The sequence below is a fragment of the Oratosquilla oratoria genome, chromosome 20 (genome assembly GCF_046742065.1).
Source record: "Oratosquilla oratoria isolate Oo_2021 chromosome 20, ASM4674206v1, whole genome shotgun sequence".
In the NCBI taxonomy this organism is placed as follows: Eukaryota; Metazoa; Arthropoda; class Malacostraca; order Stomatopoda; family Squillidae; genus Oratosquilla; species Oratosquilla oratoria.
This window is the reverse complement of record NC_134796.1, coordinates 46,788,240-46,803,893: the sequence shown is the minus strand read 5'-3', so window position 1 is coordinate 46,803,893 and position 15,654 is coordinate 46,788,240. Positions and strand designations below refer to the sequence as shown.

Genomic DNA, 15,654 nt, shown 5'->3' with positions numbered 1-15,654 from the left:
AACAAATTGGATGAAAAAAGTGTGCAAACACAATACAAGAATTTAAGAACAAACTTGATCTTGCGAGGTACAGAAACGGGTCACCACGAGCATAGCTCCCCTTCCCATATAATACAACTAGGTAAATACACCAATGCAAAATATACAACAGTCCAAAGTTTCTTCCTGGGGAGATCCATGGGAGGGCCCATGGACTGTTACCAGCTGCTGTTGGGTTAGAGATTTTTCATAGTTTCATAGTCTCTTATACTTCCTTCCTATCTACTTGTATGCCTTCTTCAGATCTATAAAATACAGGTATATTTGCTTCCATTTTTTCACAAGTCTTCTAAACAAGTTATCCACAACCCCTTCCTTCACGAAAACTGCACTGTTCCTTTCTTTCTCTTGTTATCCTTTGTAACAAGCTAGACAATCTTAAAACTACTCTGGAGAAAAGAAAGAATAGTATAGTGTTTTTTCATTTACTAACAATAAAATTCATATACTGTATATCATTTGAACAAGTAACAATACTGATATACATACAGTACATGCTGTAATACTTTTTGTAAGACATAACAAAAATATTTTCAGAACCATACTAGTAGTATGCTAGACAAACTGCCAAGTAATGTTGTAACACATTTGTATAAATGCACTAAAGACCCATTGTTGATTGGATTAAGAAGAGAAAGGAAATGACGATTTCCATATATTTTGATAACTGGCAGTAATCCTCTTCAGCAGAATATGTATTCTGCTGAAGAGGATCACACCCAGTTATCAAAATATACCGAAATTGTCATTTCCTTTCTTTTCTTAATCCAATCAACAGTGGGTCTTTAGTGTATGCTAGATAAAGCATCAAAAAGCTCTGGAACCAATAACAGGTACTGCAAGTGTTTATCCTGCAAGGTGTTCAGCCTTTTAGGATATCTCCCTATCAATTTAAACTATTTCCTCCCTCCTAGTACACCTAGGTCTCTTAATCTAACACTCGCCAACTGTCACTTGTGCTGATGTTTGGGCCCAGGATATAAACCCACTTCAGGAATTGGACCAGGACATAAAACACCACCACTCCCCAAAGTGGATTTATGTCCTGGGCCCAAACATCTGTAGAGGTGGCGGTTGGTGAATGATGGATTAAGAGACTTAGGCATACTACTATTACTAATAATATTACTGCTACTACTTCCATGCTAATACAGCACAGATATTCCAATATTTCTTCAAGAGAAAGCCTGAGGACCACTGTACGCCACTATGGAGCTGAAAGTTTTGAGTTAGTAAAACTCAAGGCAACAATTATTATTATCATGATATCATTACACTCTATTCTTCATGAAATCATTTTACTATCCAAGGTTAGAAATCTACAAAAATATACTATAATGGGAGAGCAAACCAACCTATGGCCAGATAAAGAGCTACCCTATTTTTCTACTTTTTAAGAACTTAAATGCATCTCCGTAGCCTTCTTTCCAACTATCATCCAAGTCTTCTATTTGTGGGAATAATGCTCTATGAAAGCGCCAAATATTTTTCCAAGTTACTGAAACTGGTTCCTGAGCTACTGTGACAAACAGATTCCTAGGATTCTTATCTTTAGGGCATATAGCTGCTACTCCAGAAAAAGGTGTAATACCCAAAACATTGGGGATTGGTTTGGGCAAGTTATTGGTAAAGCCCCCATCTAAGAACTTTTCACCTCTGAATACAGGTAATTTCACACCAGAATATACTGGAATAAAACATGAGCACCGTAGACAATCAATCAATTCATCTCTTGACTTCCATTCTGACACCAAAATATTCTGAGCTTTCTGAAAACTGGTGAGAGATATGTGTAGTCGTCCATTTGCCCTGTGATGAGCATCTGAAGGAAGGGCCTGAAGTGCATCAAGAAGATAGTCTTCAATCTTAAACCCTGGAGAGAAAGGCCCCAAGGCCCAGCGACTGGCCTCGACAGCTAGGTTCACAAAATTGTCCTTGATCATTTTGAGAGGAATATCACAGGCAAGGCAAGCAGCTACCAAGGACCCAGAAGAGGCCCCTGCTAACTGCACGCCTTCCAGCAACCGTGGAGAATGGGTGGCAAGACATTCGCATGCACCAACCAAGTACAACCCCAAGAAGCCACTGCCAGCCAGCGAAATGCACAAATTTTTTTTCCTAGAAGGAATACTTCCAATTACTTATACTTCACACAATTCTCAAAACTCGTTCAGAAAAACATTCACTCAACAACTCAGTTTCAAGTATACAAATATTCTTATATACCCTTAAAACACAATTTCAATGATTTTCCTTTACTATGAAACTTAAGGCAGTTATGTCTACAGTGTAACTGTAAATCTATATACCCTTACTGTATAAGTCCAATAATGCCCACAATGCAACTGTAAATCTATATAATCTTACTAGACAAAAGACAGTATGTATAGAAAAATCAAAATACATATATCCATATAACAAGGGCTTTTTCCCCCTTACAAGGGAAGTAGCCAAAGTCAAAAGACATAAATCTAAATAGACTAGAATAATTATCCATAGTAATCCCTCCCATATTCGAACTGCCATTACCCAAACACCTGTGGCCCAATTAGTTTAGATATGGGAAGGATTACTGTACTTGAAAGCCAGAGATTAACTGACTCTCTACTTTCCTAGTCATCCCTCCTTGCCTCTCTGACAATATTCTCCCAACCACTGACTTCAGAAATATATAAACATTGTAGTCCAATCAACTCAGATATGGGAAGGATTATTGTACCTCTGATACTGGAACAGTCTTAGAAGCAGTGCTTATACAACTACAGTAAAATGCGAGTGAAAAAATGATCAATAATCGCTTGTTAAAATACAGAAAACTAAAAACTCATTCTTATTCCTATGGTGCCACGTTATCTCAAACAACCCCGTATGGGAGCTAAATTCATCAGTAACAAGCTGAAAATTTTCTGTAAGGTATAATTGAATTTCAGCTTTGTCTTCTCCATTTGTGCTTCTTAAAGAACCTTTCTGCATCTACAAACCCAGTCCTGCATAAATGTTCCAGAGTGTGAACTGGATAAGGCATGAGAGAACGATAATAACGGACAACATTTCTCCAAGTCAGGGATGTGCTATGCCCTGCCAAGTAAATGTGTCCCAGTTTTGCCTTGTCTTTAGGGCTAATATGTGATATGCCACTATATGGACTTATTGTCAAGGAATGACGTCCAACTCTGGGTAGTTTGCCACTGTATCCACCATCAATGTACGGAGTTCCACGGAAATATGGAACCTCAGTTCCAGCAAACACAGGAATAAAGCAGGAACAGAATAAAGTCTGCATAAGCTCTTCTCTGCTTTCCCAGTGAGATACAAGAACATTCTTAAAATCAGGGAGTCTAGTTAGGGAAATGTGAAGCTTTCCGCTTGCAATGACATGAGCATCAGGTGGTAACATTTCCATTCCTTTCAATATTGCATCCCTCACAGAAAAATTTGGATTGAATGGTCCAAGTGGAAGATTTTGTGCTTGTTTTGCTGCACTTATCATATTGTATTTCATATGCAAAAGTGGCACACCACACACCAAACCAGCTCCTACAAGTGCACCAGCTGAGGCTCCTGCAATGTGAGCTTCCTGCAGAGTCTTTGGTATTTGTTTCTGAAGGTATTGGACGGCCCCTATAAGGTATACCCCAAGAAATCCACAGCCCGCAAGAGAAATGCAAACTTTGTCATCCCTATAAAAAAAGAGATCAAATAAGATAGAAAAAATTAAATAAATCTACAGATAGATGGATTTTAAACTTAACATAGAGATCCACAAAAAATTAAATAAAAATAAATACATTTTCACTACTACTTATCAAGAAATTTAACTTGACAAAAGCAAGTCATTAGAATATATGTGTTTGTGGCACACTTGAGTCTCAGTATTTCACATCTAAAATCCAGTGTTTATCTTTACTTTGGCCTTCAACTTTATCTGATTATTGTGACCTAACTGCTTATCTAAATGTCCATTTCCCTTGACCAAGGCAATAGATAACCATACAACTGCTAAAATTAATTTTGTTGTCTTATGACCAAACATACAATCTTGTGCAAGTAAATTTGTATCCCACTAATAACCAATGCTTCTACCCATAGGGACAATATCACACTAAAAAAGTGTGACAAGATGTCGCAACATTTTTGATACCTAGTGCCTTTGAAGAATCATGTATTTACCTATTTGTATTATATGGGAAGGGGAGCTATGCTCGTGGTGACCCATTTTTGCATCTTGCAAGATCCAATTTGTTCTTAAATTCTTGTATTGTGTTTGCACACACTATTTTTTCATCCAATTTGTTCCATATATCTATCACTCTGTGTGGGAAGCTGTTCTTTTTCAGGTCTCTTCTGTAGTCATCCTTTTTGAGTTTCATTGCATGTCCCCTTGTGGCATTACTGGAATGATTGGATCAATCCAGCGACTCCTTTGCGAGACTCACTTAATCACTTCGGTACAATGATACCTATGCACTGCAGGTGTCGTGAGGTACAAATGGGTACAACATAAGGATGCCAGCATTGGCATCTTGATAATACATATTTTTTTGTAGTTGTGCATGAGTTACCCCCGAATTCTGTGAACTGGTTTGGTCACGTTTTCTGTTTTTTATTATTACTAAGTGTAAAAGAGAATGAGTAATACAACAGTGACTTTATATATTTCATAATGCTATTGGTGTGATGCAAATTACATATGGCAGCCAATGCTACATGCAAGAATTTGCATTGTACTGAAGTAGTTAGGGGTTACCATAAAAAATTTGCAAGCTAATCTTTGGTTCTGATGATTGATCGCTGAACCAGGAGATCTTCATCAAATTTGTATTTACTCAAACCTTTCGCTTCCCTCCTCCTTTTACCACAAGCTAGTGACACAGAAAAAGTCCCACACCAATACAACACAGACATCAACCCATCATTTTATTCCAGAGATCTATAAGTGGTCCAGAAGACTGTTACTGGCTACTGTGAGCCTGTGGGTTATTAAGTGAAACTTTAGACAACAATCATTATTATCATGTGTTGCTCTACGGGAGGAGGGATTTTTTTGTTTGCATGTGCAGATGGGACATTTTTTTAGTACAATCTGTTATAGTTTTTAGGGTTTTATTTTGTATTGCCACTCATATTTCTTGTTTGTGACAATGGGAAACTGGGCTGTTGATGTGCCTATGTTCTCCATATGAACTATCAAGATGATTTTTTTTCCTATTGTCCAAATCCCGTGCTTACAATTTGGAACATTAAGCTTTTCATTTGCTCAACATATGATGTTTGTATACAGGGGAAGGATTTTACAGTTATATATACATTGAAGGCGAGTCCCTCAATTGTTGGATTTTTCTGTGGCAGACATTCTACACACTGTTTTGAGTTAGTAATTAATGTAACTGAGAATGTTATGAGCAGGATGGTGAAATTCCATTCCATCCTAGCCATTTTTTATTTCCCTAAGGTATATTTATCTTCTTTCCAATAACCCTCAACTAAGTGAAAAACTGAGACTCTTGCAAGAATTGCAATTACGAGGTCTGTCTGGAAAGTATCAAGTCATTATGAATATTTGCAGAACTGGTCGTGCTATCCTAGCAAAACTTGGTGGACACTGACAGAAGACCCTACTGCGCATGCATGAGCAGCCATACTCCCATGTGACACCTCAATTACCTATCACATAGTTGAGTGAACATGTGTACTGACAACAACTGAGCAAGTAAATCAGTGAATCTGTATCAAGTTTTGTTGCAAACTTGAACATTCATCAGCAGAAACTATTTGAATGATTAAGAAGGCATTCAACAATGATTCAATGAGTGAAGCACTGATAAAAATGTGGTAGAAACACTTCAAAGAAGCCTGAGAATTTGTTGAAAGTGATCCACATTCTGAAAAGCCTTCAACAAGCAGAACACCCAAAAATGTTAAACATGTGAAGACTGTAATCAATGAATATTGGTAACTGACAGTCCAAGAATTAGAAAATGAGTTTGGTATCCTACATATTTTGGCAAAATTCGTCCAGTGTCTCCTAACCTGTGAGCAGAACGAATTTCATGCTAAAAATTCACATGACTTGCTTCAAGCTGCTACAAATGACCCAAATTTCCTGAAACAAGTAATAACTGGAGATAAGTCATAAGCTGTGGGTCTACGTCTATGACCCAGAAACAAAAGCTATTCGCTTAGTCATTATCAATGTGATAGTCAAACGGTACACACCTTCACTCAACTATGTCTGGTGGGTAATTGAGGTGTCACATGAGAGTATGGCCACTTATGCATGTGCAGTAGGGTCTTCTGTCAGTGTCCGCTAAGTTCTGTTAGGATTGTACAACCAGTTCTGCAATTATTCATACTGGCTGGGCACTTTCCAGACAGACCTCATTCATAAGCAGTACTTACGTGTCTGTTAGTCCATAAGCAAGATCAAGCATGTCAAGTTCCTCATCAGTTGGTGGCTCCTCCAGCTTGTCGTAATCCTCTTTCTTGAAGATTAAGTGACATGTTGAACAAGCCAGTGTTCCTTCACAAGCACCTATGCAGAGATCAAAACAAATACTAAAGCATTTAAGAACTGCCAATAAATGTTATGATGGACCCATGACACTAAAAATAAGAATCTAAAAATAAAATATGTTCTGAAATACAAGATGATACATTGAGCATAAAAAGGGATGGAGGTTGTCCTATAGGCCCAATACATGAACAATGACTTACTATCAAGTCATTTTTTCTCTTTCTTTCAATGATTACAAGTCCAATAATTTCTCACTCTTCTTTTCATAATGTTAAATATTTTCTCAACACATTTAGTCTGGACAACAGGGAACCAATTTGGTCAATGTTCTCTGTATTCTCTCAATTTTATTCATCTATTTATTTTTTATCTTTTTTTTTTATATATATATTTTTTTTTTGGAGAAACCACTTCATTACTGCATATTTTAATCTACAGGTTTCAATCCCAGACATTTGTAGACATTACACTTTTGTGTTGGTAAGATGTTTCACTCTCTTTAGTGTATACCTGTTTAAATGCCTCTTGCTAACTGTATCATTAGTGATACTCTTCCTATTCATTGTTTCCACCCTGTGGTCTTCCTTTCCATACTTTACCAATGGTACAGGTATCCCATGAAAGTTCAATAATCTTCTTTTCTGGAGTAGAACTTGAACGCCTGTTTGATAATTACTTGCCTATATTAACAACATGAACTAAACCCATTAAATATAGATTGAAGTTTGGGTGTTAATATAAGTCATCTATCTAAATACAAAGGCCTTTATAAGAGAGGTATGTGATTTTACATGCCAAAATATAAGAAAATCCATTGAAGATCATCAATGACAACCAAATATAGTCACAAACTATCTTACCAAACCCATCCAGGTCAACGTCGTTGTTAATGGCCACATCTAACAAGTTGTCACCTTCCTTGCCCTTGACAGTGACCTGTTCCCCACATTCCTTCTCGTACGTGACAGTCACCCTGCAAACCCAAACCCAAGTCATTCTTTATAATAAACATAGTATGAAATTTCTATCTAATCATGAACTGCTATCTTTAAACATCAAGATTTTAATTATTCACACTATACAACATACAATCTAGATGTAACATTTCTTTTGGAGGAAAGCAAAGAGATTGGAAATGAAGGAGAAGATAAAGAAGAATGTAATATACTCAATGAAAGATTTAACTCAAAATAACCACCACTTCTATCCTTGGTGACAATATTGTGCAGAGAAAGTATGGTCACAGTGGGTAAAGGGAGAGTTCAAAGGAGGGAAGTAGAATGTGGGAAAGGATGAAAATGTAACAAGAGCATATGTCTGTATTTACCAAGCTGTATTTTATGGGAAGGGGAGCTATGCTTGTAGTGACCCATCTTTGTATCTCTCAGCATCTAGTTTGTTCTTAAATTCTTGTATGGTTTTTGCACATACTTCTGTTTTGTCCAACGTGTGTGTGTGTATTTACCTGGTTGTAGTATACAGGAAAGGAGCAATTCTCATTGGGTCCCATCTATTCTCTAATTCTTTATCATACCTAACCTCAAGTTCATGTACAGTTCCAACTTAATATATATCCTTGATTTCCAATTATCATATTTAGATATGAACTTGTGCATTGTTTGAGCTTGGGCTATATCACTTCTAAGCTATTCCACATATTTATGCATATATATGTAAAGTTGCATTCCACATCCTTTAGACCTTTGGCCTTTTTTAATTTCCCCCATGACCTCTTAATACCCTTCCATCATTAATCAGATCTTTAGTGTGTGGAGGGGAAGGGGGAGAGAGAGGGAGGGTGGGAGGAAGAGAGACAGAGTTCACTCCATCCACCTGTGATTAACACTCTTTACAAGCACTTCCTCGTTCAATCATTTTTCATGCCCAAACCATCTCAACACATATACATCAGCCTTCTCCTCATCCATTCTCTGCCTCAGCTCCACATTTACTTTAACCATTCTTGTAACACTCATCAGAGTTCTCAACCAATTCATCTCAAAAACAGTCTTCTCCTTTTTGCAACCCCTATATTGTGAGTCGTCCTTATACAGTAATTCTTTATCCGGTAAATTCATAGTTACAGTATTTGGTAAATACTACCCTCGATTCTATTTACAGTAAGAAAATTTCACAGATACGGTATCCGCTCATGTTTTGGAGGTAAAATTAGATATTTTGAAGAGGAAAGAGCAGACAGAAGGTACGTTTGCCATAAGTCGAAACTTGGGTTCGGTATACAGTAATTTCAATTTGCGGTAAGGTTTTCAGGAATGCATAAGTACTGTATAACGAAGACTCACTGTATTCCAAAATTCTGCTTTATATCAATCAATCTTTTGCCTCTGATCTCTCTTGCAAATGAGCTGTGGCCTTAGGTAACCAGCAACGGTATCTCTGCTCCATAATGCACCATGAACGAGTACAATTACTCCATTCAACTTTCCTACTGCATTCATCCTCATTTGCCAATTTCTTGTTACATTTTTCTTTTCACCCAAACACTTCCTTCCTCCATAATTCACTTCCACATCCACTGCCACGTGTGAATCCAGATAATTAAAATTCTCCACATCCTCCAGCCTCTCCCCCTTCAAACTCACATCCAACCAAACATTATCATCATTTACTGTATATTTCATCAATTTACTTTCACTCGCATCCACTTTTAACATTCTACTTTAACATACCCTTCCAAACTTATTGCTTTAGTCTCTCCCCAAAATCAGCCTCAAGTGCAGTGTTATCCATGAGTCTCATCTAGTTCATTCCCCATGCCCTTCCATCCTTACCTACCATTTCCAAACATCTGCATAGCACATAAATCAATAAATCATTTGCCCTAATCTTTCTTGCTAGAGATCCACTACCTCATATGCACAGTACAAAATCAAAATAGTGATAGTGTGGAGAAGTGCAAGTAAATTAATTTTGTCAGCCAGAAAAGGATAATTTGATACTTGAAGGATGGCAAAAAATTAAAAACCAAGAGTACAAGAGTTGTAATGAAAGACAACCTCCTTCCTTGCCTCCTGATAAGTTATAAACCAACACCCAAAACAAAGTATACAGTTATAGGTAAAACACTTGTGAGAAAGATGTTTAGCCTCATCCTGGGACATGCATTCATGCAAAAGGTTGGGACAGGTTATGGCAGTTGTATGGCAGTGAGAAATTTTTCTTTGAGATCACCCTGCAAGACTCGGGTGCAAGTATCATCATTCCTGGCATTAGTTTACTTTCCTGCATGCATGAACTTTCATTATTTTCTTCTTTGCTCTTAAGAGATGTATTTCTTTTAATGAAATTACTTTTAATAGGAAACCATCACAAACAAATAACAAAATATAAAGTATTTGATACAAATTGCTTTCAATAGAAAATTATTACAAACAAATAATAAAAGCCCCAATGTTTATGGCAAAATATAAAACATTTGATACGAAGGGCACAATGGTGCTCAAAAGACACAAGGGCAAAGGCAAGAGGGTCACACCAGAACATCGAGATTTTTTTTTTTTTTTTTTTTTACAAATATCTCAATATTCTTAATGATCAGCATCTGTATATATTAATGAGTAATCACTTTGTAAATAAGAGGTGTCTAATTTTACAAGAATTAGTTTTAGTACTTCCCAAAGTCAATAATAGCTGAATTACATAAAAACTAATCTTTTATTTGTTGCAATTTGAAATCACTGATCCTATTCCTAAAATGCCATCTGTTTTAGCCATTCTCCCAAAACTTTCCTTTGGTGCCACCAACTGTGCGGTGACATCATGACTTGTATTCATTTTTAATGTATTGTCATTGTGTTTGATGAATGGTGATCATGTCAAGTGTTGCAAGCCATATCTAATATCAAATTTAGGAATTATGAAAATGAAGAAAGAACTACTGATGAAAATAAGAGAAAAGAGGCAGAGAATAATAATATATTAATAACATATAGAACTCAAAAGAAATAGAAGAAAGCTTATGATAACTGCCCAGGAACAATTACAGTATATCATTTACATACATAACATACACTGGGAGCTAGATTCATACAATAATACTAAATGAACTTTTTTAAAGCATAAATAAAACAATTGATAAGATATAGTTTTTGGAATTTTCTATTAAATTTATCATTAAAATAAGTGTAGAAAAATAAAACCTGGAGAAATAAGAAGTGAATAACAAAGATATTACATTGAGAGAATAAGTACAACAAAACATGACAGAAGATAGGTTAATTAGCCACTTCAGTACAATGACACCTGCATAGGCATCATGAGGCATGAGAGGATACATGAGAATGCCAGCACTGGCATCTTGATTATATTTTTTGTAGTTGTACACAAGTTACCCCCAGATTTTGTGAACCGATTTGATCACATTTTCTGTGTTTATTATTACTCAAAGTAAAAGAGAACAAGTAATACAGCAGTGACTCTATATTTTATAATGCCAGTAGTGTGATGCAAATTACATATGGCAGCCGAAGCTGTGCGCGAAAATTTGAGTCATACTCAAGTGGTTAGGAAGACAAGGTGTTGTCAGGGTTTCCAACATCACTGATAATTATGTACTTCAAGTTATATAAAACCACATTCTCATACAGCCAGACACAAACAGTTTAACCTCTTCAATACTCATTCTCTTTCACTCTGGGTATTAATAAACACAGAAAACATGATCAAACCAATTTAAAGAATTCAGGGGTCACTCAGCTACAACTACAAAATAAATATAATCCAGACACTGGCATCCTCATATACCCACTCATGCCTCATGACACCTATACAGTAAGTCCCCGTTATACGGTACATATGCGTTCCTGAAAACCTTACCGCAAATTGAAATTACCGTATACTGAACCTATTATAACATGTAATAATAGGATATGGCAGATGTACCTTCTCCCTGCTCTTTCCTCTTCAAAATATCTAGCAGATACTGTATCTGTGAATTTTTCTTACCATAACTAGAATCGAGGATTGTGATTACCAAATACCGTAACTGTGAATTTGCCAGATAAAGAATTACAGTATAAGGAGGACTCATTGTATAAGCATCATCGTACGGAGGAGGTTAACATTCTAATTTTTTAAACTGCAGAATTCAGAAACAATACATGAAACAGCAGCTTTCTTTAATTAGGCCTATATTGGAATTTAATTTCAGTTTTATATGTTAATAATAATAAGTCCATTTGGCATTGAATCAATGTACATGAGGTGCAGATAATGATAAGAACACATAATTCGAAATAACAATTACAAATGCTGAGGATAACACAAAAAAGCATGTAAGTTTATTTCCATTGTGGTACTATGTTCACTAGTATCACAGTTTAATAGCTGGCTAAATAAGAGCATATAATATAGGAATAAACCCAAAAAACACTTGCCATTTACTGGAATGGATTGGTACAGTATGTTCTAAGTGATACTTGTAGTGAAGCTTTCTTTTTATAAATTGTGTAAACAATCTAATGTATCTATCTTGTCTTGTAAAAATGAATTTCTTCAGAAGTGCACACCTATGCAATATAGTATTAGTTTCATGTTAAATACAGGTATGTGTGCTTGCATGATTTTGGAACTTTACCTACAAATGTTGACATCCAGATGCTTGAAGCTGTCCAAAGGAATTACACCAGGCATATCAGAGGGAGATCTCAACTATTGGGATCACCTGGGAGCATTAGGTCTATACTCCCAACAAAGGAGGAAAGATATAGGGCCACTTACACATGGAAAATCCTAGAGGGACTTGTTCCGGACCCCACGCCCTCAACAATCAAGCCATACCAGTGTAAGGCATGGGCGTAAGTGTGAGGGACAAACTCTCCCATCAAGAGCCCCAAGAAAGGATTAAGACCCTACTAGTAACCAGCCTAGGTCAAGAGGGTCCAAAAATCTTCAACGTCCTCCCAAAAGAGGTGAGAGAGAAAACCAAATGCTCGGTGGACAGCTTCAAACATACACTGGACAGGTTTCTGCGGAAGGTGCCACACAAGCCTCCAGTGCCAGGCTACACCGCCATCAGTAGGTTTTCTCCAAACTCAATACCAGAACAACTGGCCCTCGCGAGGAGTGACAACAGGACTGGCAGCAGCGGTAGTCCACTATGGCTGAGAGAATCGACCTCGGAACTTCACTAAGTAAACTAAGTAAGTAAACTTCAGTCCATACAAACGAACCTCTTATGATAGTAAATAAACTATGGGTATGATTTGTATCGAGGAATGAGGTACAACTTGTATAAAGGAATAACCTGGTATATCAAATGGAAAAATAAGGAATAACAAAGCTAGAAAAGGTGGACAATTTCTATTTTTTAATACTTTACTCACCCAACTCTTCTTAGTAATTTTCTCATATTCTAAAACTAAACCATCATACTTATAATTCTGACATAAGAAGTCTACTACAATAATATCTGTTTCCTCATTATTTATTCATTTTCTACTCATCCGTTCACACAGCCATTGTTTGGTTAGGTTGGTTAGGTTAGGTAGGTCCCATAGAGTTCTCTGGGAAGAAACTTTGGACTAGTGTCTGTATTGCATTAGTGTGGGGTTTCTATGCCACCTGCTGAGGGCTGCAGGATGGGAGTAATTACTGGTTGTCAGCTCTCCTAAATCCAAAAAGGTGGAAAAGAAACACTTAAAATTGACAGAACTTATAGGCCTGGTCTAGTAATAGTGTCAGCCACTCTGGGATGCATTTCCAAACAAAGGTGAAGGGAATAACATCAAAACATGTTTTGAAAATGAGCATCAGGGAGATTATTCTATTTATAATCTTGTACGATCTCCATTAGCAGTTATCATTGGTCCCAATGTACCTCGACTACAATAATTACAAATATAAATGTTTAGGATTAAAATAAATAATAAAATAATATTAATAATAATAACAACTAAAAGGTGACACAATGTATGCAAATGATCTACCTACGAATTTTATGCCCATGGATATAATTATCTTCCATAGACAGGAGCAATAACTTCCCAAGGTTAACCCAAGTTTGATCACTAACGATGAATTACATTACACTCACCATTCTCTCGCTCTCAAACTGGAAGTTGTCGAAAGAGTGCGCTTTGCTAGTATATTCTGTAACGACTGGTATGGTAAAACACTTGCGTCACATAAAACCATTGGTAATAATGTATTTGAACATATAGTCCTTGCAAGGCGCGTTGCACGTATCACGTTGGTAGCCATTCTCTCTGTTGACTGAGCTTCGAATGTGAGTTACAGGATTCAGAGGCCTGAGCTATGTAACATGACCTATTTAATATGACATATGCCAAGTAACATAGGACATTTAACTGTGAAAGAGGACAAAATTAATCCGATAACTGAACATGAAATTTCTACGTACATGATAAATGATGACTTCGAATATTATTGCAACTTCACAAAGTGACATTAGCTTAACTATGTAGTATTCTAATGGTGGGGGGGAGCTGGCACTGAGTCATTATACTGCATTAATAATGCTTGTCAGGTAGCTCGTAAATATGCTCGCTCCTAGTTCGCTCAGAACGAGACGTCCAATAGGACTTAATGTCCTGAAAAGGACACAAGGTGTAAATAAAAGGTCACTCCTAGTCAACAAAACAACAATTTAAATGTTTTTATATTAACTTTACGATAAACTCTAATAATGTATGAAATAATTAGATTAATCATGAATAATTCATTGCAATAATTGTTATAAGACATTTAGCAAACAGATGTGTAGATCTGCACAAAATAACATTTCGCTGCTGCCCGCCATCCAGACCTCTTTCCAGAAAATTACCACCGCTGGCGGGAGTATCCTCTCCATGGCACTGGCACACGTTTGTTGTCCTCCACGGCGCCTTGACCGCCGATGGGATCGTGGGCATGGATCTCCTGGCCGCCTTCGACACTTATCGTCACCCGGATCAGCCAAGTGCAAGTCTTGCCACCTGAGCTTCTGCAGCTGCCCGCCCCGGTACGGACCATCCAGGCCACCCAAATCCCCGGGCGAAGCGAAGTCATCATCACCAAAGACTATAGTCTTTGATCATCACCTTGCCGAACCCTGTCAGCCCTCGACGGGCTGCCTTGTTCGCACCCGCCGACCTCCCAGAGGGCATCACGTCTGTGGCCTCCATCTAACAGGGAAACCAACCTCCGGAAGCGCCCGTTGACCCGGAGGGCTGGCCACGTAGACAGTGGCCCCCCAAAAAAAAAGTGGCCAGCCCCCTCATTAGCCCCCCAACTGAAATAAGCAAATTTAAAATTTAAAACACTCATTGAAATAATTTTATTAAGTGGAATTTTTAATTGCCAGGGCTAAAGATTTGTCAGCCATCAGTGCTATCCCTACCATTAACCCCCTCCCCTTCTGAAATTAGGATAATATATGTGTATTATCATATCATTATTAGCCCCCCCCAAAATTTGCTCAGCCCCCCCTTAGCCTCCCCAACTAAAAATTCCTGGCGCCGTCGCTGTACGTAGAGCTACTGGACCGTGTTGCGTCCGCCCACCACGGTGGAAACCCTGCCGCGGCTATCCTGACGGAGCCCCCCGTCAGCCTCAGTCCCGAGCAGGCCATCAGCCTCCAATCCCTCCTGCAGGAGTATCGGGATGTTATCGTTCAGCTCGAAGTCGACATTGGCCGGATGCACCTGGTGAAGCACACCATCCACACGGAGGGCTTCCCGATCCGGGTCCCCGCCCAACGGTAGAACCCTCACGTGCGGCAGGAGGAGGACAAGGAAATTCATAAGATGTTGCGGCAAGGAGTTACCCGTCTCTCGCAAAGCCCCTGTGCCGCCACTGTATCATCTACCGGAACCTGAATAACCAGACGACCAAGGACGTTTACCCCCTGCCGATACCCTCGACACTCTCCACGGTTCGATGTATTTCACAACGCTCGATCTCAAGGCCGGATATTGGCAAGTACTTATTCAAGAAGAGGATAAAGAGAAGACCGCTTTCAGAACCAGCTCACATAAACACCTGGACCAGACACATAAACACCTGTCTATAAGCCCTGTGCTTCAGCCGGGCCAGACCCAAAGCCCCCTGTCTATAAGTCCTGTGCTGCTGCCGGCCCAGAC

The 15,654-nt window shown here is 38.1% G+C and overlaps 1 protein-coding gene across 2 annotated transcripts; it reads right to left on the bottom strand.

Moving 5' to 3' along the window:
• Positions 1-438: 438 nt before the first annotated feature.
• Positions 439-13,822, bottom strand: LOC143036555 (patatin-like phospholipase domain-containing protein 4). 2 transcript variants are annotated; one of them, XM_076204061.1, is made up of 4 exons: positions 13,608-13,821; positions 7,414-7,526; positions 6,439-6,571; positions 439-2,157 (listed from the first exon to the last, which is right to left on the bottom strand). In XM_076204061.1, exons 1-4 carry the CDS (start codon positions 13,772-13,774, stop codon positions 1,413-1,415), a joined length of 1,158 nt encoding a protein of 385 aa, XP_076060176.1. In that variant the 5' UTR covers positions 13,775-13,821; the 3' UTR covers positions 439-1,412. The 2 variants fall into 2 exon arrangements, with proteins under 2 accessions (XP_076060176.1, XP_076060175.1); XM_076204060.1 differs by lacking the exon at positions 439-2,157 and adding an exon at positions 2,164-3,719 and having other exon boundaries at positions 13,608-13,822.
• Positions 13,823-15,654: the final 1,832 nt, after the last annotated feature.

Bases quoted from the DNA above. Each gene is read 5' to 3' on its own strand.
- LOC143036555 (XM_076204060.1), bottom strand. From the start codon at position 13,774: ATGGCTACCAACGTGATACGTGCAACGCGCCTTGCAAGGACTATATGT. The intron at 7,527-13,607 runs GTGAGTGTAATG...TTGGGTTTGCAG, and splicing joins AGTTTGAGAGCGAGAGAATG to GGTGACTGTCACGTACGAGA. The intron at 3,720-6,438 runs GTAAGTACTGCT...CTTTTTTTATAG, and splicing joins GCTTATGGACTAACAGACAC to GGATGACAAAGTTTGCATTT.